General features: G+C 51.3%; 1 protein-coding gene across 1 annotated transcript in view; it reads left to right on the top strand.

Moving 5' to 3' along the window:
• LOC105470679 (breast carcinoma amplified sequence 4) overlaps positions 1-14728 on the top strand; it is an 85443-nt gene extending 70715 nt beyond the window's left edge. Inside the window, exon 5 of the mRNA XM_011722866.2 lies at positions 14033-14728. Coding sequence (XP_011721168.1) covers positions 14033-14155 — 123 coding nt within the window. The 3' untranslated portion in view covers positions 14156-14728. The remainder of the gene's footprint in view (positions 1-14032) is intronic.
• Positions 14729-26823: the final 12095 nt, after the last annotated feature.

Raw genomic sequence — 26823 nt, 5'->3', positions numbered from 1 at the left:
CATTTTGCCCTCAGGGCTTTTTTTTTTTTTTTTTTTTTTGAGACAGAGTCTCACTCTATCACCCAGGCTGGAGTGCAGTGTTGCAATCTCAGCTCACTACAACCACTACCTCCAGGTTCTTGTGCCTCAGCCTCCCGAGTAGCTAGAATTATAGGTGTGTGCCACTGCTCCAGGCTACTTTTTGTATTTTTAGTAGAGATGGAGTTTGCCATGTTGGCCAGGCTGGTCTTGAACTCCTGAGCTCAAGTGATCCACCTGCCTCAGCCTCCCAAAGTGCTGGGATTATAGGCATGAGCCACTGCGCCCGGCCAGGGCTTGTTTCTTGAATGGATAACAACTGCCTGTATCAGGAACTGGGCTTCTCTGAGTAGTATTTGTGCAGCCTGACAACATGGTAGGTCAGGTTTGCTTCCCAAAGCTAACTGGTGCTATTTTTTTTTTTTTTTTTTTGTGAGACGGAGTCTCACTCTGTCGCCCAGGCTGGAATGTAGTGGCGCAGTCTTGGCTGACTGCAACCTCTGCCTCCAGGGTTCCAGCAATTCTCCTGCCTCAGCCTCCCCAGTAACTGAGACTACAGGTGTGTGCCACTATGCCTGGCTATTTTTCATATTTTTAGTAGAGATGGGGTTTCACCATGTTGGCCAGGCTGGTCTTGAACTCCTGACCTCAAGTGATCCACCTGCCTCGGCCTCCTAAAGTGCTGGAATTATATGCATGAGCCATCGCACCTGGCCTAGTTGGTGCTATTTTCAATACTTTTTTGTGGAGCCAACCACCTTCCAGGCCGGCCAACAAAACCTTCAAGGATTCTATTGATAATTCAGCATCAAAGTGAGAAATGTATGACTCTGATGTGACAGTGGTTGGTGGTTGGACTACAGCCAGCTGTCGGTATGGGATAAGGGGACTGATCTGGAGGTTGGACACTGACTGCAGGCATCTGGGCCTAAAGCTGCCTCCCTTGGGGAGGTGGATCTCAGTGTGATGGGGGACCCCTGAACCCAGCGAGGCCACTGGGCACAGCTGTTGGTTTGTTGCCCTGGGCTACAGAGGACTCTTCCATTTGCTGCTCTGTCCTGCAAGTGGGTCAATCCTAGCTCCAGCCAAATCCATCTGCTCATGTGCCCCCCTCAAATTCTACCACCGTTCCCACCTCCGCCCTTTGTCCCACGGTGTTTTCTCAGCCAGGAGCGCCAGTGCCATGCTGTCCCTTGTTCCGTGCCAGGGCTCATCCATGGAGCTTCCCTGGAGTCATCCTTTTGACTGATAGCAGAGGACAAAGAACACCATCCTGGAGGCACACAGATCTCAGGTGACAGTTTGAAGTGCCAAGGCAGGGCCCCTTTGTCAAACTTATTAAGAACTTCAGGCCGGGCGCGGTGGCTCATGCCTATTACAGGTGGCTCATGCCTATTCCCAGCACTTTGGGAGGCTGAGACGGGCGGATCACGAGGTCAGGAGATCGAGACCACCCTGGCTAACATGGTGAAACCCCGTCTCTACTAAAAATACAAAAATTAGCCAGGCGCGGTGGCGGGCGCCTGTAGTCCCAGCTACTCTGGAGGTTGAGGCAAGAGAATGGCGTGAACCCGGGAGGTAGAGCTTGCAGTGAGTGGAGATCAGGCCACTGCACTCCAGCCTGGGTGACAGAGCAAGACTCCCTCTCAAAAAAAAAAAAAAAAAAAAAAAGTACTTCAAGACAGAGATAGCAGAGCGGTAGCCCACTCCTGGGCCTGACTGCCTGGGTTTGCACACTCCAGAGGCCGACCCAGTCTGTCGTAGAAGCATCACACTGGGAGGTGAGTTCCTAAGCCCCATTGAGTCTTGGTTTCCGTGACTATAAAACGGGATCACCATTCATATCCCTGCAGAGGACTGTAGTGGGCAATCATCGAGACAGTGTAAGGGGGAGCTGCTATTGTACTTACTATTGATCATGATTGATTTTTTTTTTTTTTTAAGACAGGAGTCTCGCTCTGTCACCCACGCTGGAGTGCAGTGGTGCAGTCTTGGCTCACTGCAACCTCCCTTCCCAGGTCCAAGAGATTCTCCTGCCTCAGGCTCCTGCTTAGCTGGGGCTACAGGTGCATGCCACCACACCTGGCTAATTTTTGTTTTTTTGTATTTTTAGTAGAGACAGGGTTTCACCATGTTGGCCAGGCTGATCTCTACCTCCTGACCTCAGGTGATCTGCCCACCTCAGCCTCTCAAAGTGCCATTATTGATACTATTTAACACAATTGTCATCTGTGTTATTCCCCCTGTACTTTGCATCTGCCGCCTTCTGTGTGCTTTATTTATTTTTAAATGACCTTTTGGCCGGGCACAGTGGCTCATGCCTGTAATCCCAGCACTTTGGGAGGCCGAGGCAAGCAGATCACTTGAGGTCAGGATTTTGAGACCAGCCTAGCCAACATGGTGAAACCCCGTCTCTATTAAAAATACAAAATTAGCCAGGCGTGGTGGTGCATGCCTATAATCCCAGCTACTCCAGAGGCTGAGGCAGCAGAATCGCTTGAACCCTAGAGGCGAAACCTTGGTGAGCCAAGGTTGCAGTGAGCCGAGATCACGCCACTGCACTCCAGCCTGGGTGACAGAGCAAGACTCTATCTCAAAATAAATAAATAAAAATAAATATATACTTGTGTGTCCTATACAGTCAGTGGCCATGTGACAGGAGCAAAGCCCAGGTGCCTTGGTGCTCAAGTAGGATGACTCTGGCACAAACCATCAATTGAAGGAGGGAGTCAGGACTCTAGGACAGAGGGATGGGGAGGGGCAGGAGGAAGGAGGGGACTTGGCCCATGGACAGCACAGTTTGTTGACCAAGTTTGGAGGGACCAGACCCAATCAGGAGCTGGCGCCCCATGGAGCCCTGGGTTTGGAGGGTGCTGTGACACCGACACCCCGACCTGCTGTCCCTGTGCGCGAGCTTGGATTTAGTAGCCAGCAGCTTGGCAAGACTTCTGGGGCCACTCCTCTGCTGGTTTCCATGTTAACACTTTTCCTCCAGCTAAAAGCAGAATCCGTGGGCATCCAAGAACCTTCCAGAGCTGCCCCCTTGGGTCAGCATCACCTTAACAAGATTGCCGCAGCTTGTCCCTGGCTCACCCTGGGCACCGGCTGCCAGCTCTAGCAGCCCCAAACCCTGTGCTTCTGTCACTAGGGTCTCGGTAGCCTCCCATGTCCACCAGCTGCTGTGGTCACTGGGCCGGCAGAGGCTGGGGCCAAGGCTGGGCTGGACTGGGCAGGAGGATTCAGATGGGAAGGGGCCGGTGTCTGCACGAGCTCTGCAAGGCTGTCCAGCCCAACCCCAAGGGCAGGATTAGACACGCAGGGGCTGCCTACAGAGAAATGGGAGGGGTTCTGCTCACAGCTGTCAGTGTTCTGGAAGACTCAGGGCTCTGGAGCAGACACAGACATTGCAGGCAGGACAGGCTGAGGTACAGAAAGCCCGGAGCCCGGACACAGCAGGGTGCCCAGGACCTAGGGGATGGGCCCTGGGGGCCGGCGGTAGTGGGGGCTGCCACCAAGAGCTCGGAAGAGCCCAGTTGAGTCTCCCCTCAGCCTTTGACTAGCTGGGACCCTGGGCACATGGCCTAGCCCTATTGTCTCCAAGCCCGCTTTCTCATCTGTACAGTGGCATCATCACAGGTCCTCACTCATGGCTCTTGAAAGCACTGGAGGAGACAGTAAGGGAGGGACAGCAGCCACAGGCCATGGTGGTGGCCCCAGGTCAGCAATCCCTTACCCGTAGGGCTCAGGGTAAGCAGAGGCCTCTCCACTGGCATCCTCTTCAGCCTTATGGAGACTTGGCCTGGCGTTGTGAGCCGGGAGCCACTGCCAGCTTGGATGCCCACAGGGCTCCACAGGTCCTGCAGCCCAGGCGGGGACGGTGACAAAGCAGACAGCACGTGTCCTGGTTGATGGGGCAGCTCACTGCACCCTGTGGGAATGCGGGCCCACGGTGGCCAGATAGCTCAGTTTTTCTAGAGAAATAGGCACTCTGTTTATTTGAACATCCCAGTTCTTCACTGTTGGCAACGAACTCATTTTTAAATTCGTCTGCAAGCCGGATGCTGACCAAAGGTGACCCATTTGTGCTCTCTGAGTGGAGCAGATCGAGCAACCCCTAAGGGTCCTGAGGTTGGAGGGCAGATGCTGAAGGGACATCCTGGTTCCTGACTGAGAGCTCACCCCCAGCTCCACACAGCTCCGGGGGTGCCTGTGTGCTGGGACAGTGCAGATGCTGGAGCTGGGCAGGCCTGGGGTCGAACCCCAGCTCTGCCAATTCCCGGCTGAGTGGGTATGGCCAAGTGACTCGCTGAGCCTCAGTTTCCCCTTTTGCAAAGTGGAATGGAGGATCCCTGCCTCTCCCAGCTGCTGTGAGGATGAATGCTCTGTGACCCGAAGGTCCCATTGTGGGCTGGGCACTCTGTAAATGCTCCGTTCTTGGTCACTGAGGTTGAATTAAGAGAGGCTGGGGCTTGGTTTATGGAGTGAGACTGATCTGTTTCTTCTGTTGGCTTTAAAAAAAAATTATAGAATTAGAGCAAAGTTGCTGTAATAGTACAGAGACTGTCTCTGTACCCCTCGGCCAGCTGCTTCTGTTGTTAACATTTTACTGTGTGCATTATCACAGCTAAGGAACCAACACTGACACATTATGAACATAGTTGCTTCGGTTTCCCTAAAGCCTTTTTCAGTTCCAGGATCCAATACTACATTCAGTCATCATGTCTCCCCAGCCTGGTCTCCTCTGACAGTTTCTCAGACTTTCTTGGTTTGGTTTGGTTTGGTTTGGTGTTCTTGGTTTTGGGTATTTGTTGTTGTTGTTATGTTGGAGAGAGGGTGTCGTTCTGTTGCCCAGGCTAGAGTGCAGGCAAGATAATGGCTCACTGTAGCCTTGACCTCCAGAGCTCAGGTGATCCTCCCACCTCAGCCTCTCAAGTACCTAGGACTGCAGGTGCATGCCATCATGCCCAGCTAATTTTCTGGGTTTTGTTTGTAGAGATGAGGTCTCCCTATGTAGGCCAGGCTGGCCTTGAAATCCTGTGCTCAAGGGATCCTCCTGCCTTGGCCTCCCAAGGTGCTGGGATTGGCCAGGCATGGTGGCTCACTCCTGTAATCCCAGCACTTTGGGAGGCCAAGGTGGGCAGATCACTTGAGGTCAGGTGTTCAAGACTAGCCTGGCCAACATGGTGAAACCCTGTCTCTACTAAAAATACAAAAATTAGCCAGGTGTGGTGGCGCGCACCTGTAATCTCAGCTACTGGGGAAACTGAGGTATGAGAATCGCTTAAACCCGGGAGGCAGAGTTTGCAGTGAGCCAAGATCATGCCACTGCAGTCCAGCCTGGGTGACAGAGAGAAACTCCATCTCAAAACAAAACAAAACAAAAAAACCCACACAAAGTGCTGGGATTACAGGCATGAGCCACCACGCCCAGCCTCAGACTTTCCTTGTTTTTGATGACCTTGACAGTTTTGAGAATATCGGGTAGGTATTTTGAACAATACCCTTTAATTAGGGCCTATCTGATGTTTTTCTCATGCTTAGATCAGGGCTGTGGGTTTGGGGGAGGAAGACCACAGAGGTAAAGCACCCTTCTCATCACATCATAGCAGGGATACCTCAGCATGGCTCAGCACTGATGCTGCTGGATGTGGGTCACCTGGCCCAAGTGATGTTTGCCAGGTTTCTCCACTGTGCAGTTGCTTTCCCCACTTTCCATACCCTGCTCTTTGGAGTGCAGCCCTACTCAAGGGAGGAGGGGCAGACGCAGGCAATTTGGAATTGTTTTGGAATGTTTTTGAGATTTGCTTCTCCTCCTCATCTGCTTGCTTTTGCATCTAGCAGTTGTCGCTTCTTGGGTGATCCTTTCTTTCTTTCTTTTTTTGAGTCAGAGTCTTGCTCTATTGCCCAGCCTGGAGTGCAGTGGCACAATCACGGCTCACTGCAGCCTCGACCTCCAGGGCTCAAGTGATGCTGTCACCTCAGCCTCCTGAGTGGCTGGGACTACAGGTATGTGCCACCCCGACCAGCTAATGTTTTTGTTTTTGTAGAGGTGGGTCTCGCTATGTTGCCTAGGCTGGCCTTGAACTCTTGGACTCAAGAGATCCTCCCACCTTGGCCTCCCAAAGGCCAGGATTGCAGGCTGCCATGCTCAGCCTGATCCTTTGATTTCATTATCTGAACAACCCGGGCTTGAGTCCTGGCTCAGTGCATTTACTCTCTGTGTTACCTGGGTGGCTTGCTATGAACAGAGGGATCATGAGAACAAGAGGATGTGTACATCAGGCTGCACGTGGTGCTTTGAGCAAATAGGTTGGTGTTTTTTCCTACTTGTGACAAGAGGTACTGAGGTGGCCCATTGAGCTGACAGGGTGTCTCAAGGAGGTAGTCAGGGACCCAGGCTTCTCCTGGCTGCTGTTCTGCCATCCTTAGCATGTGGCTTTTGTCTTCCTGGTCTCAAGGTAGCTGCAGCACCTCCAGCCTCACTGCCGTGCTCCAGGCAGGATTCAGTGAAGTTGACGGCGTTATCCCTGTTTTGTAGAGGAAGAAAGTGAGGCTGAGGAGGATGAGAAACCCTGCCTTAAAGAGTGCTGTGAGGTTAGAAGTAGTGCCACCTGGCGTGTAGTAGGCATGGTTGTTTTCACAGTAGGATGGGCCTCTCTCAAGTTCCCTGGCACTGGGGGTGCCCAGTGCACTGGGGGATGAAGGTGGGCCTCTGACAGCAGGCACCTGAGCTCCTCCACTTGGCTGGCCTGAGGCTTCAGGCTCCCAGGGGCTGGCCCAGGTTCTGGTGGGGCTGTGGGTGGCTGGGGCAGACCCTGGACAACCTTGGATCCCAGCCTGCGAGTACAGGTGCAGTGTGTCCGCCCCTCCTTCTGGGGTGGAGGATGCTGGGCCCAGCAGCTATGTTGACCTGTGCCTCTTGCCTGTTCTGGGCGAGTCAGCACTGGCTGGGGCTGCAGTGGTCACCCAAGAACAGCCAACCACATAAAAGTCAGGCCCGAGGATGGTCACCGAGGCAGGCCTGGCCCTGCAACTGGGTAGCCATGTCTGATGACCTACTATTCAGTGCCTGCTTGGTAGGGAGGTATAGGCAAGGGTTTGTCATTCCTGTTCTATTTGGGAGGATAGATTTAATTCAGAGGCAAACTATGGTCTGAGGATCAAATCTGACCTGCCACAGCTTTCTTTTTTTTTTTTTTGAGATGGAGCCTTGCTCTGTTGCCCAGGCTGGAGTGCAGTGGCGCGATCTCAGCTCACTGTAACTTCCGCCTCCTGGTATAAGTAATTCTCCTGCCTCAGCCTCCCAAGTAGCTGGGATTACAGGCACCTGCCACCACACCCAGCTAATTTTTGTATTTTTAGTAGAGATGGGGTTTCATCATTTTGGCCAGGCTGGTCTCGAACTCCTGACCTCAGGTGATCTGCCCACCTTGGCTTCACAAAGTGCTGGGATTACAGGCATGAGCCACCACACCCAGCCTGCCATTGCTTTTGTAAATAAAGTTTTATTGGCACACAGCCATGCCTTCTGTTTACATATTGTCTCTGGCTGCATTTATACTACCTGGGCAGAGTTGAGTGGTTGTGACCGAGACTGTGGTTTGCAAAGCGTAAAATATTTACTGTCTAGCTCTTTACAGAAAACATTTACTGACCCTGACCTGAAAACCATGCAGGGTCAGGGATGTGCGATTAGGGCTTCCCAAGAGGGAGATGCGGGTGGGCCAGGACTGGCGAGGGGCTGTGGAGGGTTTGTAGAAACAAAGCAGCACAGGGCAAACGGAGGCCCTGAGGTGGTGGGCGTGGTTTTAGAGCAGAGCTTGTTCTGACTGGGGGGCTTCAGAAGAGAGGCTGTGAACCCAGCCGGGGCCTGAGGCTTCATCCTATCACATGCTGTGACAAACGTTTGAGGTCTTTGTGCGAAAAGGAGCACAAAGGGTGCTCCTTTGGGTGGTACGGATTGCTGGGGCCAACTCTGAGACTTCGGCCAGACGCAGCAGGTCACAGGAACTGTGGGGATCTCAGGGGCTGGGGCTCCTCAGCTCAGCCACTTTCAGCCATGAGGGACTGTGGGCCCGGAGCCGCCCGACAGTCTGATTTTCCAAGAGAAACCGGCAGTCTGCTTTTCACGGGAAATCTGATTTTTATATGTTTGAAGTTAATTCCATTTTTACAAAATCACGAAGCAGATCCAGCACACATGCATTTGGCCTGTGCACTGCAGGTTTGGGAACTCAGGTGTGCAGGGTGGATGCAGGGACCTCCGGGGGTGTGGGGAGACTCAGAAAGCAGCCAGGCCCTGCGCCCCAGCACTCCCTCTGGCAGAGGCGGGCCTTGGTCTGGGGTAGGCTGGGGAGGAGCTCACAGCCGAGTCAGGTTTCTGTGTCTTGACCTATCCTATCCCAGAGCAGAGAACATTCCTGCCTGCGGCACGGGAGGAGGGGGTGGGGAGCCGGATTCCAAAGGGTTGGACGTACCTCGTGGACCCCAGCGGGGACTCATTCCCAGCCGGAGGGCGAGGGGCGGGAGGTGGAGAGCTCTGAAGTCCCCTCTGAGATTTTCAAGGGTGAAAACCCTAGGGTTTGAATTTGCTGCTCCATCAAGGAGCCCTGTAGCGTGATGGGCAAGGGCTGGTCTTGGAGCTGGACAGGCCCAAGTGGACCCCAGCTCCACTGCTGTCTCCCTCCTGGGACCTCTGAGACACAGCGACTCCTCCCTTGCAGGCTGCCATGAGAATCCAAGAGAGAATGGGTGTGAAAGTGGTTTCCGTGGCATGCGGGTGTGCCAGTGAGGGGGTCTGCCTCCGGGGCGTGGTCCTGTCCATCCGCCAGGGGCGTCTGCCGCCTGACAGCCCTGCAGGCATCTGGTTGTTTTCAGCCTCACACACCAGCCCTCATCTGCTGATTCAGGCGGCTGGTTTCAAAGCACTTGCTGCCACCCCTGGGGGTTTATTATTTATTTCAGGCAGGACTCTTAGTTACAAGCAACCCTGGTGAGCGTGGCTTAAAGGAAGAAGAGAATTTTGAGGCTCATGAACAGGAAAAGCCCCAGGGTAATTCCAGTCTTCAGCAAAATAGGGTTCATGTGCTCAAAGTGATATTGGCAGGACTCTGTCTTGCGCTGTCTTCCAACTCTGCATCCCTCTGCGCAGGCTTCATTCTCAGGCGGGCCCCTGGTGGGGTGGCAGGAGTGGCCCGTCACCTGAACTCCCAGGAACCTCTGGGGAGAGCATCCCTGTCCCAGCAGCAAGAATCGCAGTGGCCTTGTCACATGCTCACTCCTGGACTCACCTCCGTGGGTGGAGGGTGAGCTGCTCACATGGGCTGGGCCTGCTCTTAGCCCCAACCTGAGCTGTGGAGGGGGTGGGGATCTGCTTAGATGGGGAGTTGGGCACGAGGGGATCCCTTGGAAAAATCAAGATGCAGCCGGGCGTGGTGGCTCACCCCTGTAACCCAACATTTTGGGAGGCTGAGGCGGACAGATCACCTGAGGTCAGGAGTTCAAGACCAGCCTGGCCAACGTGGTGAAACCCCGTCTCTACAAAAATACAAAAAAATAAGCCGGATGTGGTGGTGGGCGCCTTTAGTAATCCCAGCTACTCGGGAGGCTGAGGCAGGAGACTCGCTTGAACCCGGGAGGCGGAGGCTTCAGTGAGCCGAGATTGCGCCATTGCATTCCCGCCTGAGTAACAGAGCGAGGCTCTGTCTCAAAAATAAAATAAAATCAAGATGCTAGCACCCCAAGGGGAAGTGGACAGACAGGCTGATACAGCGCCCACCCATGCCCACCGTTCTCCAAGACTGTGTTTTGGTCTGAAGAGGAAACACCTGAGCTTCCTGGCTCATGCCCCTCTGCCCCTTGCCTGGCTCATGCCCCTCTGCCCCTTGCCCGGCTCATGCCCCTCTGCCCCTTGCCTGGCTCATGCCCCTCTGCCCCTTGCCTGGCTCATGCCCCTCTGCTCCTGCCTGGCTGACTTGAGCCCCGTTCTCCAAAGAGCTGTGGTTACTCACCCACATGTCTCCAGCATGTCCTCCCAGGTGTGAGGCTTGGGCCTGAGTGGATGTGGAGCGGCACCAGCCTCTGCAGCCTTTTGTCTGGTCTTCCAGAGCAGTGGCCCTCCTGAAAAGGGAAAGCATGCTTGTTCTCCATGGAGCCCCTGGGGGCTCCTAGTGATTGACTTCCTTTCTGAGTGCACAGGAAACAGCTGTTCAGTAATCCATTGTGACGTTTGGCCAGACACCGACAGAGCTTGTCTCCCTGCGACCCCCTTGTCCAAATTCAGGGAGGACCTTTCCCCTCTGTCACCAGGAGGGATGTGATTGTTGGGAGTTCCTTGCATTAGTTCTCTCCAGGCCTGAAGATACGATCACATCTAGAGCTGCCAGCAGCCTCTCACCACTCCTTCTCTTTGGCTTCTTCATAAGGATATTGATTTTTCCTCCATTTTTAGAATCCATCTCCTTGAGGGAGGAGACAGAAACTCCATTCTTCTTCATAGAACCATTTCAGAAAGGAACAGGGGTTTCGGATGAGGCCCAGCTGGCCTAGGAGAGGCCGCCTGGCTGGGCTGGACACTGGCTCTGGCCTGGCCTGGTCACTGACCCTTGCCTGGGTCCTCAGGACCAGGAGAAGAAGGGCCGTTTCTTTTCAGATCACAGAACACTCTTTGGCTCCTAGTCATGTGTCAGGATGAGAGGGGTGGGCTTTGAACTCCCATGATTCACTTGAATGTTGCATTTTCTTTTCTTTTTTTTTTTTTTGAGACGGAGTCTGGCTCTGTCACCCAGGCTGGAGTGCAGTGGCCGGATCTCAGCTCACTGCAAGCTCCGCCTCCCGGGTTTGCGCCATTCTCCTGCCTCAGCCTCCCGAGTAGCTGGGACTACAGGCGCCTGCCACCTCGCCCGGCTATTTTTTTGTATTTTTTAGTAGAGACGGGGTTTCACTGTGTTAGCCAGGATGGTCTCGATCTCCTGACCTCGTGATCCGCCCGTCTCGGCCTCCCAAAGTGCTGGGATTACAGGCTTGAGCCACCACGCCCAGCCGAATGTTGCATTTTCTAGATACTATGACAGCCAGTTCTCAGGCCATCATTAAAAAGGCAGAGGGTGAAATCCCACACCTGTGGGTACCCACCAGCCGCAGCCCTCTGGCTGGAGATGTATCTTGTGGCTCAGCTCCTGTTTGTGTTCTGATTGCAGTGCCATCAGGGGGACGTGTGTCCACTGACCCACAGAGGCAGGGATAGCTCGGGAACGTGCTAGGAGAAGAGGGGCAGGTGGGAATAGGCCTCATCTCCCGAGTCATCCCCGAGCAGGCTGAGCCAAGAGTGGCTGAGCATTGGCTGGGCAGAACATTCCATTTGCCGTGTGTGAGGTTCACCCTTGGCCAAGTTGCGTCACTTGTCCTGGTTTTCCAGATGCGGAGGTGGTGACGCAGGCTGGGATGAGGTCCCTAGACGTCAGAGCGTGTTGCACCTTATGTAAGATCCTTTGATGGCTCCCTTCTGTAACAGGCTCGGTGTGGTATGGTGGGAAGTCAAGGCCCTGGAGCCCAGACGTGATTACCTAGCCACTCTCACTTTCGGGGGACACATGCAACAGCCTCCTCGTGGCTCCACTCTCGCCCCTAGAGTGTATTCTCTCCCTGCTGTTCCTGAAGCGCAGACCTCATCACACACACAGCCTCCCGCTTGGGAGCTTTAAAGGCCCCCAGTGCTCCTGGGATCAAGGTTATAGCTTGGCTTGCAAGAGTGAGCGCAGGTGGCCCCGGCCCGTTGTCTGGCTTCCTCCCTGTCTACGCGCTGATCCCCACAGTCCTACACCCCAGCCACTCAGCGCAGGCTGTTCCCTCGGCCTGGAACACCGGCCCTTGGCACCGCTATACCCCACTTCTCCTGACTCCTGGCCAGCTGCTGCTGAGGCTGTGAAGGTTCTAGACAGCTCAGCCCCCAAAATTCCCCCAACCCTCTAGGATGAGCTGAGGCCCCATCTGGGTTCCCCAGGCCTTTGTGCCCATCCTGCCATTAGCCCACATCATAGGGTGGCATTGTTTCTCCTGGTTCATCTGTGTCCCCACTAAGTGAGTGCCATGCCCCATGAAGGCTGGGACGGTTGTCTTGTTCATGGCTGTCTCCTCAGCGCACAGGACAGGGCTGGCCTGGTGCCCTGTAAGTCAGTTGCTGGTGGACAGATGCTTGGAGGATGTGTGACTTGGGGCAGGGCACCTCCTGAGCCTTGATCTCCCCCTCTGCACTGGGGTCGTGGTGTCAAGTGCAGAGGGAGGGGAGGGAAGGGAAGCAGGGAGCACGGTAAGGGGCCTGCAAAGGTGTCTGGCAGTTGGGGAGCTGTCATTGGCCACAGTCTGGAGCCCATATCCCTGCACTGGCACCCAGCTTTCAGCTGTAGCCAGAACTGGGTCTCAGCCAGAGTGGGCAGAGGTAGCCAGGAGATGAGACAGTGCAGAGAGCTGGGGGACAGGGTCGGGGGTGGTGAGAAGGTCCCCTCCCTCTGTCCCCCTTGGCCCTGCATCCTTGCTCATCTCCACCGGCTCCAACCAGGAACAGCAGCCCAGGAGCCCTCTCCTTCCTCTGGTGCAGGCCACGGTCCTTGCAGCCTGGACTCTGCACGAGAATCACCTGGGAGCTGTGAAATGTCCCACCCCCAGGCCATGCCCCAGACTAGTGACATCTGACTCCCTGGTGTGGGCCCTGGGCATCAGTATTTCATAAAACTCCCAGGAGATTCCAGCGCATGGCCAAGTTTGAGAGCTGTCATTCCGGGTGGTTGTTGGTAACCTGGTTTTTCCTGGAGACGCTCGGCAGCCTGCAGGAGCCCGCCAGCCAGCGCGCAGTGAGCAGCTCAATGGGAAATCTCTCCTTCCCCGCCTCCCTCCACAAAAATCCTCACCAGAAATGAGGAAGCACTTCTTAAAATGGTTTTGTTTTTTGAAAGAGTAGCACATGCATATGGCAGGAACTCCAGGCAGCACAGATGGGTACACAGTGGAAGAAAAATCAGTCCTGGCCAGGCGTGGTGGCTCACACCTGTCATCCTAGCACTTTGGGAGGCTGAGGCGGGCGAGTCACTGGAGGCCAGGCATTTGAGACTAGCCTGGCCAACATGGCGAAACCTCATCTCTACTAAAAAAAAAAAAAAAAAAAAAAGCTGGGCGTGGTGGCGCACGCCTATAATCCCAGCTAACTTGGGAGACTGAGGGAGGAGAATCGCTTGAACCCAGGAGGCGAAGGTTGCAGTGAGCCAAGATGGCACCACTGTACTCCAGGGTGGGTGACACAGCAAGACTCTGTCTCAAAAAAAAAAAAAAAATCATGTTACCAACCACAGCCACTGTACCCAGGCTCTGGGATGGCCCTGCAGAGCTGTCACGTGTCGGTACAGGTCCCTTTGTCACATGTCTGCCCTTCTCACCTTGCTTTCTTAGTCCTTCTCTGCCAGAACATATTGATCTGCCTGGCTCTTTTTTTTTTTTTTTCACCCTGAGACATTGTCTCACTCTGTTGCCCAGGTGGAGTGCAGTGGCACAATCTCGGCTCACTGCAACCTCCGTCTCCCGGGTTCAAGTAATTCTCCTGCCTCTGCCTCCCAAGTAGCTGGGATTACAAGTGTGCGCTACCACGCCTGGCTAATTTCTGTATTTTTAGTAGAGACAGGCTTTGACTATGTTGGCCAGGCTAGCCTCAAACTCCTGACCTCAAGTGATCCGCCCACCTTGGCCCCCGCAAAGTGCTGGGATTACAGTCATAAACCACTGTGCCTGGGCTGCCTGGCTCTTCTTGATGCCTACAGGGTATTCCGTTATGGAGAGGGCATGACATGGATGTCTTGGTCCCTTTGGGTGGCCAGCTTTGGCTGTCACAGGCAGTGCTGTTAGAGGAGCTCAGAGTCTTTGGTCATATGTGTGAGTCCTGCGGGATGAACTTGTAGACGGGGAATTCCTGGGTCATGGAACAAGTGGATCCAAATTGCCGATAGAGCACCATTTCTTGTCATTCCAGAAGTCGCCTGCACCAGTACCCGTGACGTATGAGCTGCCCACACTGTACAGGACTGAGGACTATTTTCCTGCGGACGCCAGGGAGGCACAGCACCACCCCCGCACCTGCCCTCGGCCTCTGTGAGCTTTGTGGTCTTCCCATCAGGAATGCTGGAAAAGTGACATTGTGTACATGCTGCAGCTTGGGGGTTTTTTTCTTTGTATTGCTGTTTATTTTATATTTTAAAGAGATTTTTTTAAATGTCGAGATGGGCTCTCACTATGTTATCCAGGCTGATCTCAAACTCCTGGGCTCAAGTGATCCACCCGCCTTGGCCTTTCAACGTGGTGGGATCCCGGGCAGCAGCCTCCGCGCCCAGGCTGCTGCCATTTTCAGATTTCCTCCCTGCCTCATGTGAGACTACAGGGTTTGGAGAAGCAGTTGGAACCCACGTGTGGTGCCTCCCACGTTGGCCTGCCTGGGGTTCTACAGGGGTTGAGGGGCCAGGCCTGGCCGGGGCTGATGGACAGTGGGGACTTTCCTTCTCTCCATGATGGCTTTGCAGCGGCTCCATGGTCCTCTCCGTGATGGGGTTTTGCACGGGGTGCGCTCTGCCACTGTGGTGGGTGGATAGGTGGATGGGTGCTGGTTGTGTTGCCTCTAGACCTCGGTGCCCACAGCCTTGAGGATCCTTCCAATAAAGGTGTCGAGAGCTCAGTCCTGGTCTGGTGTGAGAATGATGGGGAGTGATAGTTTCCTTTTCACCTGGGCAATGTTTTCCAGAAGGTTCCTCATGTGTGTCACCTGTGAGGGCCTGATCCTGGGCATCTGTTTATGAGGCTCTAGCTGAGGGGAGGGGATAGTCCCGGCCTTTGGATTCCCAGCAAGAATGCAGAGGTCATTAGGACCCCCAGGGTCTTCAAACGCTTGTTTACCCGCATTTCTTCCCATGCAGATGAGTTTCCTGCTATTGTCCTAACACTCCAGATTTCTCACGGTGACTTCAACCTGTAATGGGTATTTCTGGAATTCCTCGAAGAGCCAAGAACACACACATACATACAGCCAAGTCCGCTATGCACATACAGGACTGAACTGTAGACCTGCATTAGAATTTCAAGATAATCTGCGTGACCAAGGTGACTCAGGCCTGTAATCCCAGCACCTTGGGAGGCTGAGGCATGAGGGTCGCTTATGCACAGGGGGTCAAAACTGCAGTGAGTCGTGATTGTTCTACTGCACCCTAGCATGTACAACAGAGCAAGACCTTGTCCCCCACCCCCCAAAAAAGTTTTTCAAGGAAGCCTAAAATGTTGAATCTGGCAAGAGAGAGTAGAGGCCAGGTGCAGCGGCTCATGCCTGGGATCCCAGCACTTTGGGAGGCTGAGGTGGGCGGATCGCTTAAGCCCAGGAGTTTGAGACCAGCCGGGGCAACGTAGACCATGTCTCTACCAAAAATACAAAAGTTAGTTGGGTGTGTTGGTGCACATCTGTGGTCCCAGCTACTTGGGAGGCTGAGGCGGGAGGATTGCTTGAGCCTGGGAGGTTGAGGCTGCAGTGAGCCATGATTGTGCCACTACACTCTAGCCTGGATAACCAAGTGAGACCTTGGCTAAATTTTTTTTTTTTAATTAAAAACAGAAAAGCAGGGAAATAGTTTAGGACAATTTTTGGAATTAAAAGATATAGGTAGACCCCTTGTTTCTGGAAAAGTCGGCATTTTTCTTTCTTTTCTTTTTTTTTTTTTTTTTGAGATGGAGTCTCACTCTGTCACTCAGGCTGTAGTGCAGTGGCACGATCTCAGCTCACTGCAACCTCCGCCTCCCTAGTTCAAGCTATTTTCCTGCCTCAGCCTCCCAGGGAGCTGGGATTACAGGAGTCCACCACCACGCCCAGCTAATTTTTGTATTTTTAGTAGAGACGGGGTTTCACCATGTTGGCCAGGCTAGTCTCGAACTCCTGACCTCAGGTGATCCTCCTACTTTGACCTCCCAAGGTGCTGGGATTACAGGTGTGCTCCATCGTGCCCGGCCAGCATTTTTTTATTGAGGTAACTTTTGCAATTTTTTTTTTTTTTTTTTAATGAGACTCCTGTCACCCAGGCTGGAGTACAGTGGTGTGATCACGGCTCCCTGAAACCTCAAACTCCTGGGCTCAAGTGATCCTCCTTCCTCAGCCTCCCAAGTAGCTGGGACCACAGACGTGCACCACCATGCCTGGCAACTTTTCACGTTTGTTTTATTTTTTGTAGAGACAGGGTCTCCCTATATTGTTCAGGCTGGTCTTGAACTTCTAGGCTCAGGGGACCCTCCCGTTTTGGCCTCCCAAAATGTTGTGTTGGCAGAAACTTTTATTGAAGTATAATTTACTTTACAGAAAGGGGTGCCTGAGTGGTTCACTAAATTTTTCACAAACTGAATGCATCTGTTTAAGCCTCACCAGACTGAGAAACCAACCAACCAACATTATCAGCACTGAGTAGCCCCCTAATGCCCCCTTCTGGTGCATGCCCATGCCCACCCCCACCCCAGGCTGACAGCATACTGACATCTAACCGTATGGGCTGGAGTTTCTAGTTTCTGTGCGCTGTATAGAGAGGACACACGGGATGTGTACCTATGTTGTGTCATCTCTTGTCTCTGGCGTCATTGGCTTGATGTTACCTTGGGAGGTGTCCCTGTTGCTGTGTCACTGTAGATCATGCATTCTCATGCCTGTGTTGTATTGGCTGGGACTGTTTTTATCGAAGGGAGCTTGGACACTCTGCATGCCCCAGTGTGCTCAGGGAGAGCATGCGTTGGATGGAAAGTTGGCCGGGTGCAGTGGCTCATGCCTGTAATCCCAGCACTTTGGGAGGCCGAGGTGGGCAGATCACTTGAGGTCAGGAATTCGAGACCAGCCTGGCCAACGTAGTGAAACCTCATCTCTACTAAAAACACAAAAATTAGCCAGGTGCTGTGGTGTACCCCTGTAGTCCCAGCTACTCGGGAGGCTTAGGCATGAGAATCGCTTGAACCTGGGAGGTGGAGGTTGCAGCAAACCTAGGTTGTGCCACTTCACTCCAGCCTGGGCAATGGAGCGAGACCCTGTCTCAAAAAAAAAAAGAAAAAGGAGGAAGCTAATGTTAAGTTTTTAGACAAGCGTTTGAGGACACTCATTTCCAGAAGGATGAGTATCTGCTGAGTGTTGGGCACTCCCAGGCTTCTTTCTACTCCCCGCGCCTGAAACAGGGGCCGGGGAGAGTTGGAAGGAAATCCCATGTGATTAAGCCATAGCAACGTTGAGTGTCCTAAAGCAGAGAGCTAGGAGCATGGCCCTGAGGTTAGCCTGCCTGGCGGCACTGTCCACTCCCACGCCTCTTAGCTGTGTGGGCCGGGCTTTTCGCTTGCTCTGAGTCCAGCCGCCCCTGCGGTAAGACATGAGGATGGCTCTGGCCTGATAGGTTGTGGTGAGGGTGACACGAGGTGAGCTGTGTGCGTGCTGGGCACACTGGTGAGGGGCTCTCAGTAATGGGAGGCTGCTGTTGCAGGGCCCCGGCTGCGATGGGGAAAGGGTTGATTGTGCTGCATTTCTCAGTTGACCAGCGGCATCCGAGGGCCTGAACAGTGAGTGACTCAGGAACTGCCCTTACATGTCAGAGTTAGAAGTCATGGGAGAGTAGAGGCTGCTCTCTCTGTCCTGTTAGGAGGGGTGAGGTTGCACAGGGAAATCTATGGGGAAAAGGTGACAAATGAACTGGAAGTAGCCATTCCAAAGTTCCTAGGATTTGCATTGCCAAACAATGAGCTTTAAGGGACACTTGGAGACACCTGGGAAGGAAGGCCGGGACACTGCGCCTTGCCACGAACCCCCAACCTCAGTCCTCTGAGCGGCTGCACTGTCCTTGTGCCAGGTGACTTCGTGTGCATCCTCATTAAAGCAAAGTGCCTGACGTTTCCATTGTCTAGTCAATGATGTCCTCAGTTGCTGACTATTGATGGTCTCTAACCCCTTGGTAAGGGTAACTGCAGCCTAGGAAAGGGTGATCTGATCTTTTTTTTCTTTTTGATGGGGTCTTGCTATATTGTCCAGGCTGGTCTCAACCTCCTGGGCTCAAGTGATCCTCCTACCTTGGCCACCCAGAGTATTGGGATTACAGTCACGAGCCACCAAGGCCTGCCAGTCTTTTTCTTTTGTGGTCGATGTTGGACAGGGACACCAGTAGAAAGGTCACTACAGATTTTTTCCCAAGAGCAAGGCTCTTCGGTCAACCCCTTTCCCACTTTGCCAGCGGATGTGAACTTCGTGCTCACCAAAGCAAAGAGGTTTCAAGACAGCAGCCCATGGGGTTGTATCTGATTGGCAGAAATGTGTGGTTTGCCCTGAATTGTTCTAAGATGTTTTCATGTTGTGACAATTGGCTGACCTGAAAAAATAGAGCTCCATACCTCACTCAGCACACCTGGAACAATTCCAAAATTGCAAATCTATTAGGAGTTTGATGTATAAAATGAATCTATTGGCCGGGTGCAGTGGCTCACACACGAATCCTACCACTTTGGGAGGCCAAGATGGGTGGATCGGTTGAGCTCAGGAGTTCAAGACCAGCATGGGCAACATAGCAAAACCCCTTCTCTGTAAAAAATACAAAAATTAGCCAGGCATGGTGGTTCTTGCCTGTAGACCCAGCTACTTGGTGGGAGGCAGGAAGATTGCTCAAGCCAGGGAAGTTGAGGCTGCAGTGAGCTGAGATTGTGCAGCCACTGCACTCCAGCCTGAGCGACAAAGTGTTACCCTGTCTTAAAAAGTAAAATAAAACGAATCTATTGAAGAAATAGGTAAACACATTGGAGAAGTGTACAAAATCGAGAAGCCATAAAAGAGGTCAATTTGATTTTGTGTGTGTGTATATATATATATATATAAATTTTAAACCTCTGCATGGGAAAACCAACAGAAAACGCAACCAAAAGATCCCAAAACAACAAAATCCTAGGCAAATTCAAAAGATAGATGACAAATTGGGAAAATATATTTGCATCTCATGCTACAAAGGGATAATCTCCATAATAAATGTCACCTACAAAAAAGGGAAACAGTGGCAAAACAGGCAAAGGCTATAAACAGGAGTTTCACGGAAAATGCAAAACATGGAAAGATACTCAGCCTTAATGTATGCCAATAAGTATGGAAAAATACCCTGAGATTTTTCACATTTCAGGCTGGCAAGGATTAAAATTTTTGATGACACTATTGATTCTGTTTTTTTTTTTTTTTTTTTTTTTTTTGAGGCCGAGTCTCGCTCTGTCACCCAGGCTGGAGTGCAGTGGCCAGATCTCAGCTCACTGTAAGCTCCGCCTCCCGGGTTCCCACCATTCTCCTGCCTCAGCCTCCCGAGTAGCTGGGACTACAGGCGCCCGCCACCTCGCCCGGCTAGTTTTTTATATTTTGTTAGTAGAGACGGGGTTTCATTGTGTTAGCCAGGATGGTCTCGATCTCCTGACCTCGTGATCCGCCCGTCTCGGCCTCCCAAAGTGCTGGGATTACAGGCTTGAGCCACCGCGCCCGGCCTGTTTTTGTTTTTTTGAGACAGTGTCTGCTCTGTTGCCCAGGCTGGAGTGCAGTGGTATGATCTCGGCTCACTGCAACCTCTGTCTCCTGGGCTCAAGCGATCCTCCCAACTCAGGCACCCAAGTAGCTGGGACTAAAGGTGTGTACCACCATGCCCAGCTAATTTTTGTGTTTTTAGTAAGATGGGGTTTTGCCATGTTGGCCAGGCTGGTCTCAAACTCCTGGCCTCAAGTGATCCACCTGCCTCAGCCTCCTTAAGTGCTGGGATTACAGGCATGAGCCACTGTGCCTGGTCTTGTTGGTGACATTTTGAAGAAACATATTCTTGTACATTGATGGTGGGACACCATTCTCATGGGGGGCAATTGGCATGCCTATCAAAATTAGAAATGGTTCTAGTTACTCAGTAGGCTGAGGCAGGAGGATCGCTTGAGCCCAGGAGGTTGAGGCTGCAGTGAGCCGTGATCATGCCACTGCACTCCAGCCTGAATGACAAAGCAAAACCCCATCTCTTTAAAAGAAAAAGGGGGTGGGGAGGGGGAATGTCCTCAGACCCAGTAATTCCACCCCTAGGAATCCAGTTTACACACACAAGAAATAAAAGATAAATGTACAAGGTTAGTCACTGCACAGTGAGATAGCAAAAGATTAGAAAGAACCCAAGTGTTTATTGATCTGGGGTTTATTCCTTTATAGCCCAACTATATGATGGAACACTATAATGTTGTAAAAATGGATTAAGAGTTCTTTATGAATTGGTATGGAAACATTGCCAAGATATGGAAGCCAAATGCAGAAAAATGTACGTGGTATGCTATTATCTATGTGAAAAAGGCATTACCATTCTCTGGAAGGATAAATACAGATTTGAGAATGGTGGATATCTGGGGTGAGAGGTATCCTTTTCACTGTACTTTAAAAATTTTGATATTTTGGTGTTTGCCTATTCAAAAAATGGTTAAAATCAGTTGCCACCAATTAAAAATTAGGAGAATGCATATAAATAACTGAATTTCCTGTTTGCTTGTTGCCTTAAGAATGTGAGTGCACTGTTTTTAGTGCCAGATATTCTAATTTAAAACAATGAGCTAAATAAAGTCAAGTTGCTTTGGGGGGTCCTGCTCTCCAGGCTTTTCTTATACCTAAATTATTTCACTAATTTATTTCACCTGCCTAGCCCCTGTGGGCATTTGCATTTGAGATCCATAAAAGCAGAGACTCAGACAAGGGGAAATTTATTCCAAGGATATGGAGTGTGTGAAGAAATGCATCTTGGTCTCAGCTTCATGTGGTAGAGGATGGCAGCTGGATGGTCACTGCAGTTCAAGCAATTGGCAGTCTAGCTAGCACCTCTGTACCCCAATTCCAAACTCCCTGAGGATGAGGCATGGGGTCCCACTAGAGAAGTGTGTGCTGTCCAGGGCTCTCCTTTGGGAGGTGACTGATACCAGGTCAGACATTGTAAGAAAGCTACCCCAATATTCCTCATGAATACAAATGCAAAATCAAGAAAATATCAGGAAACAGATTCCAGCAACATATAAAAAAGGATTATATGCCATAACCAAGCAAGATTTCTTCTGGGAATGCAAGGTTGGTTTAACATCTGAAAATCAGTGTACCACACCATATTAATAAAGGACAAAAACCACACGATCATCTCAACGGATGCAGAAAATAAGCATTTGACAAAATCCAACACCTACTCATGATAAAAACTCTCCTTCTTGGGGTAAAAAGGGGAGTTCTTGAGAAGGTTAGAAGCTACCCCACAATGTCTGCATACAGGGTTTACTAACTCCCTGGAGATGTTTAGTTGACCCAGGCAGCTACAGGTGTCCAGGAATCTTCCTCTCCATCTTAAAGCAAAATCCCACTAAATCCCACTTTGCATTATGGTCAAGAGTGCAAACATCATTGGAAGGGGTTCAGAGTAGTTCTAATTTCAAGCAGCTGTCACAGAATTGCCTCTCTGAGTTCCCTGAGCTCGCTGTGGATTCAAAAGCCTGGAAATTCTTACAGGTGATCATCAGCTTGATGCATTTCAGGCTTGTAGCAGTAGGAGGGAGTGGAGGACAGCAAGTCTGAGGCTGGCCTCTGCAGTCTTTGCCGGGCCTTCTGGCAGAGTGCTTTAAGGACTGCTCATGATGCTGGATTTGGAGAAGTAGTTAAAGGGAGGACTGCAGGGGACATATGCATTACATTTGGTCAGAATGAACATACGGTTCCCCTGAAAAACCAAACCAGTGAAGCCTGAGTGCCCGGGGCCAGCCTCTTCAATGAGAAGGGGTTTCTCACTGGGCATTCCATGGAGATGCTCCGTTGTAGATGTAACGGGCAGAGTTTCATCCGGAGGAGCCAGGCCGAGGTGAATGAAAGGGAGGAGACCTGGAGGAGTGGGTCTTCTGTTGGCATCCTCAAGCCTAGTGCTGCTGCAGTGGGGACTCCACCCAGAAGGTAAGGATTCCAGCTTAGGCCAAGGTCTCCTTGTTGCCGTGATGAATCGAGGAGATATTGGGGCGAGTCAGGTTGCATCTCTGAGTGTACAGTTTCTTCTTAGGCTGCTGGCAGGTGTTTGTTGAATGGAGGGGAAAGAGAATAAATGGTCTCAAAGGAAACTGCCTGGAGCAGATATGCTATTCAGGGAAAGGCTCCAGCTTGTAGCCCACGTTCACTGCGCATCTCTTTAAACCATCAGTTCTGTCTGGGAATCAGCTGGGCCACACCTCAAACCAATTACATCAGAATCTCCAAGCAGGGGAGGGGGAACCTTAGCATCGCCTGTCTTTAAGGCTCCCCAGGTGATTTCAGTATGTAGCCAGGGCTGGGAATCACTGCTTCCAAATAATACCAGTTAAGAGACTTTTCAGGATTTGCTTCGTCTTCTGAGTTGGAGCAACTACACCTTTTATCTGGTTTTCATATGGCACAAGGCTTCCTTTGAAGTGCTGGGTCCTCAGCATCCCTCTGCACCTTCTGAGTGTAGCATGGAATTGGGTTTGAATTGGTTTCACCTGAACTCCAGAGATGGGTCCTGACTGGTCTAAGCCAACCAGGGTGATGCTAGCTCAGTGACTGACCAGGTAGCTTTGGACTAAGCCCATCAGCTTAGTCAGATGTTCTGGAATGGTCCAGTTGGCTCAGAATTCAGGATTCTTGCTCAATACTGAATGAAGGGCAACCTCTCAGGTAAGTGGGAGGCACCCTATGAATACCGGGGTGCCTGCCTAGGAGGAAGTGTCCCTGTGGGTGGCAGGATGTAGACAGAAAACCTGAACCCCTGCTGATGTCCCTGAGCAGCTTGCCCTCCCCAGACACAGCCAGTTGCCCCCTTGTCACCTTTATTAAGCCCAGTCTGAGTTGGATTTCCTGTTACCTGCCAGTGAGAATCCTAATTAATATAAAAGGGCCTGAGGTTGGGTAAAGCAAAGTGAGTAATCACTGCTAAAGGAAGCAGAGTTCCCTGAGAAGCTCTCGGAGCCAGAGGCCCACCCGTCTCTCAGCCCCTAGCTCAGCGCTATCCGGCATGCTAGAGGTAGCAGAGTCATCCTGGGATAAGGCAGGTCTGGGCCGAGGCTCACTTTGGTGCTCATGGATCTGCAACCCTGTTCTGATTTTTCATTTTTTTTTTTTTGAGACGGAATTTTGCTCTTGTTGTCCAGGCTGGAGTGCAATGATGTGATCTTGGCTCACCACAACCTCTGCCTCCCGGGTTCAAGCAATTCTCCTGCCTCAGCCTCCTGAGTAGCTGGGATTACAGGCATGTGCCACCATGCTCGGCTAATTTTTAGTAGATACGGGGTTTCTCCATGTTGGTCAGGCTGGTCGCGAACTCCTGACCTCAGGTGATCCACCTGCCTCGGCCTCCCAAAGTGCTGGCATTACAGGCATGAGCTAGGCGCCCGGCCTGATTTTCCTTTTTAATAGCACAAGTCTCAGGCTTGCAGCCTCAGCATGCAATAACAGGTAGCAAAAATCTAATGTTTGTCTTGTATTTACTTTCATAGTCACTTTTATGGTCATCTGAATTTGTGGCAAATTATGCGGATTTTGCTTTTTGGTGACATCGTTTTCCTTTAAAAGGGGGAGGGGAGTGAGGGCGAGGCACGGTGGCTCACACCTGTGTTCCTAGTAGTCGGGAGGCTGAAGCGGGAGGATTACTTGAGCCCAGCAGGTTGAGGCTGCAGAGCTGTAATCGTGCCACTGCACTGGAGCCTGTGTGACAAAGGAGACCCTGTCCCCCTAAAAAAGTGGTGGCAGGAGTTAAGACATATTAGGAACATAAAAGCAGTTGTGAGGCAGATGTGGCAAAACTGACAACGGTGGTGGAGTGTGAGTTTGGGGAACGCTAAGCCAGGGACTGAACACCGTGAGGGTGGGGCTCACACATCTTTTCATTCACAGCAGCAGCCACCTTGCTTCTGAGGCCAATCTCTATCCTAGGCCCAAGGGCATGGTGTGGCCGGAAATACCAGTGGCTGGGGACTCAGATATCCCATGTCCTAGTCAGCAGCTTCCCCTTTGTCAGCTGCGATGTCAGGACAAGTTAGCTTCTCTGCACCTTCATGTCAGCACCTGAAACCCGGGGTTCCTACACCCTTTACAGGGTTTGGGGGTTTTTGGAGGAGTGCGGAAGGATTGGGGTTGGACTGTTTTGAGAATACCTTGGATTCCAGCGCTCTACAATTAGTCCCAGGAACTACACATCCGTTCTGAAAATACCCATTGGGTAGCTGCATATTCATGATGCCTGAGCTTCAGGTGTTTTTAGGAACATTCTCCTTGTAGGGTGTAGAGAAGCCCCTTATCCAGAGGCCTCTCCTTGGGGGAGAGGGTTCTAGCTGAGCTTCCCCAGGGGATGCTGATCCAGCTTTGCTGGCAGACGGAGTGGCATCGGGTAAGCCATGCCACTGTCTCTTCCTCTGTGTCTCCAAGGCGGGATCTCTACTCTTGATTCCTAGACTTGCAGATGGCTACTTCATGTACACAGCTGTCACGTCCCACTGCAGTCTAGGATGGCAGCCAGTACAGCACTCACATCAAGTATATTGGAAAAGCCCTTTTACTTCTACTGCTTCACGGTTCCTAAAAGGTGCCTGGTCTGCATATTAAGAGTATCCATTTTGCTTCACTTGTAGTAATAAGACACTATTAAAGGTACACACATAAAATAAGGATTCTTTCTTTTCTAAGACGGAGTTTCACTCTTGTCATTCAGGCTGGAGTGCAATGGTATGATCCTGGCTCACTGCAACCTCCGCCTCCTGGATTCAAGTGATTCTCCTGCCTCAGCCTCCCGAGTAGCTGGGATTACAGGCGCCTGCCACCACACCCGGCTAATTTTTGTATTTTTAGTAGAGACAGGGTTTCACCATGTTAGCCAGGCTGGTCTCAAACTCCTGACCTCAGGTGATCCACCCGCCTCAGCCTCCCAAAGTGCTGGGATTACAGGCATGAGCCACCATGCCCGGCTAAAATGAGGATTTTTAATTGCAAAAACCAGTTCAGGTTTAAATGGTCTTACACCTTAAGGATAGGTGGTGTCCTAGATGGGGAAGGGGTTTGCATCACAGACGCATTGACGCCATATGCTGAAAAAACACACATGCAACCAAACTCATTAAATAGCGTGGAAGATTTGTCCTGGAAATGACTAGGGACCTTCCTTCCCACGTCGCCTCCTCTTGGTTGGAACACTTTGAAATCATGACTTAAGAATTTTCAGGGGGTGATTTTGACTATATGCAACTCTTATGTGCTGACTTTAAAACACAACCCCACCTATATTGTAGCTCCACTGCATTCAAGTTACAGTGAGTAGTCTGTTACTAAAGTGATACAAGTTGGTGGGAAGCAGGATGCAAAGAATTAGCAAACGGGGACCTTCCTTTGGTCAAGTTTTCAAGCCAACTTTCCAGCAGCTGGGAGAAATGCCTTTTAGTTTCAAACCTGCCTGTTAAGTTTCTATCAGCTAAGATGTTATTTTTCTAGATTACCTCATGGTGACCCACTGATAATTGGTATGTTGGAATGCCATTTCCTAATGGTGGGAGCGGCCTCTTCTAGTCTTCCGGAAGCTTTTGAGATGTTCTTTCATGACATTTTGGTGAAACATGCCTCAACTGGCACCTCATTATTGCTCAGCATGGGGGTTAGAAGGGTCACAACAGGCAGGAAAAAAAGAAAAACTGCCTGATACTCTGCAAAATCCATGTATTCAACATGTTCTACTTAATTTCATTAGGGAAATAAAATTTCCATCACTCAAGCTAAATGGTTCTCAAATGCTAGTGGCATAGAACCACCTAGAGATGGACGGGAGTGGTGGTTCATGCCTGTAATCCCAGCACTTTGGAAGGCTGAGGCGGGCGGATCACGAAGTCAGGAGATGGAGACCATTCTGGCTAACATTGTGAAACCCCGTCTTTACTAAAAATACACATGCAAAAAATTAGCCAGGCAGGGTGGCAAGTGCCTGTACTAGTCCCAGCTACTTGGGAGGCTGAGGCAGGAGAATCACTTGAACCCAGGAGGCAGAGGTTGCAGTGAGCTGAGATGGTGCCACTGCACTCCAGCCTGGGCAACAGAGCAAGACTCCATCTCAAAACAAAAACAAAACAAAACCCCGAGCCACCTACAGATAATTCTTGAGCCTCATCTCAAGGGCTCAGTGCTAGTCTGAGGTCTAAGTAGTAAAGGAACTACATGTCTATATGGCAGTACTTATTTAGCAATAAGCAGGTTTAATCATTTCTAGCGTGAAGCATCTCAGATGGGAAACTCCCGTGTTTAATACATCCAGTTTTCAAATCTGGCACATTTTGTTCATGCCAGAAATGGATGTCGTTACAAAGGGGCAGGCATTGGGATCAAACTGACATACAACTCTAAAGCAGTATGAGAGGCAGATACCCTTTCTGCTTGAATTTCAAGAGGGAACCAAGCTGTTCTCTCCCTATACTCTACAATGATGAGGAACCAAAGATAGGATGAGAAAATGCTCTATGTGATAAACAAGGAGAGAAACCACAGTCCTAGCTTGTCTGACTATGGAACTCATTCCCACAAGAAAACTTGCAGGGCCAGAAACACGCCCCACCCCCTCCTGCAAAAAAAAACCAAAACAAACACCAGAACTCTCTAGGATACTTAGGTTTTCTCATGTTAGAATTGTTCAGCCTACATTTATAGGCATTCTGTAATTAGGAGGTGCCATGTTGCCATAGCCAACAATCTTCACATTATTTGGAAAGCAGACAGCA

This window comes from Macaca nemestrina, chromosome 15, assembly GCF_043159975.1.
Source record: "Macaca nemestrina isolate mMacNem1 chromosome 15, mMacNem.hap1, whole genome shotgun sequence".
NCBI classification, from domain to species: Eukaryota; Metazoa; Chordata; class Mammalia; order Primates; family Cercopithecidae; genus Macaca; species Macaca nemestrina.
The sequence above is the reverse complement of the archived record's forward strand: the minus strand, read 5'-3'. Positions and strand labels throughout refer to the sequence as shown.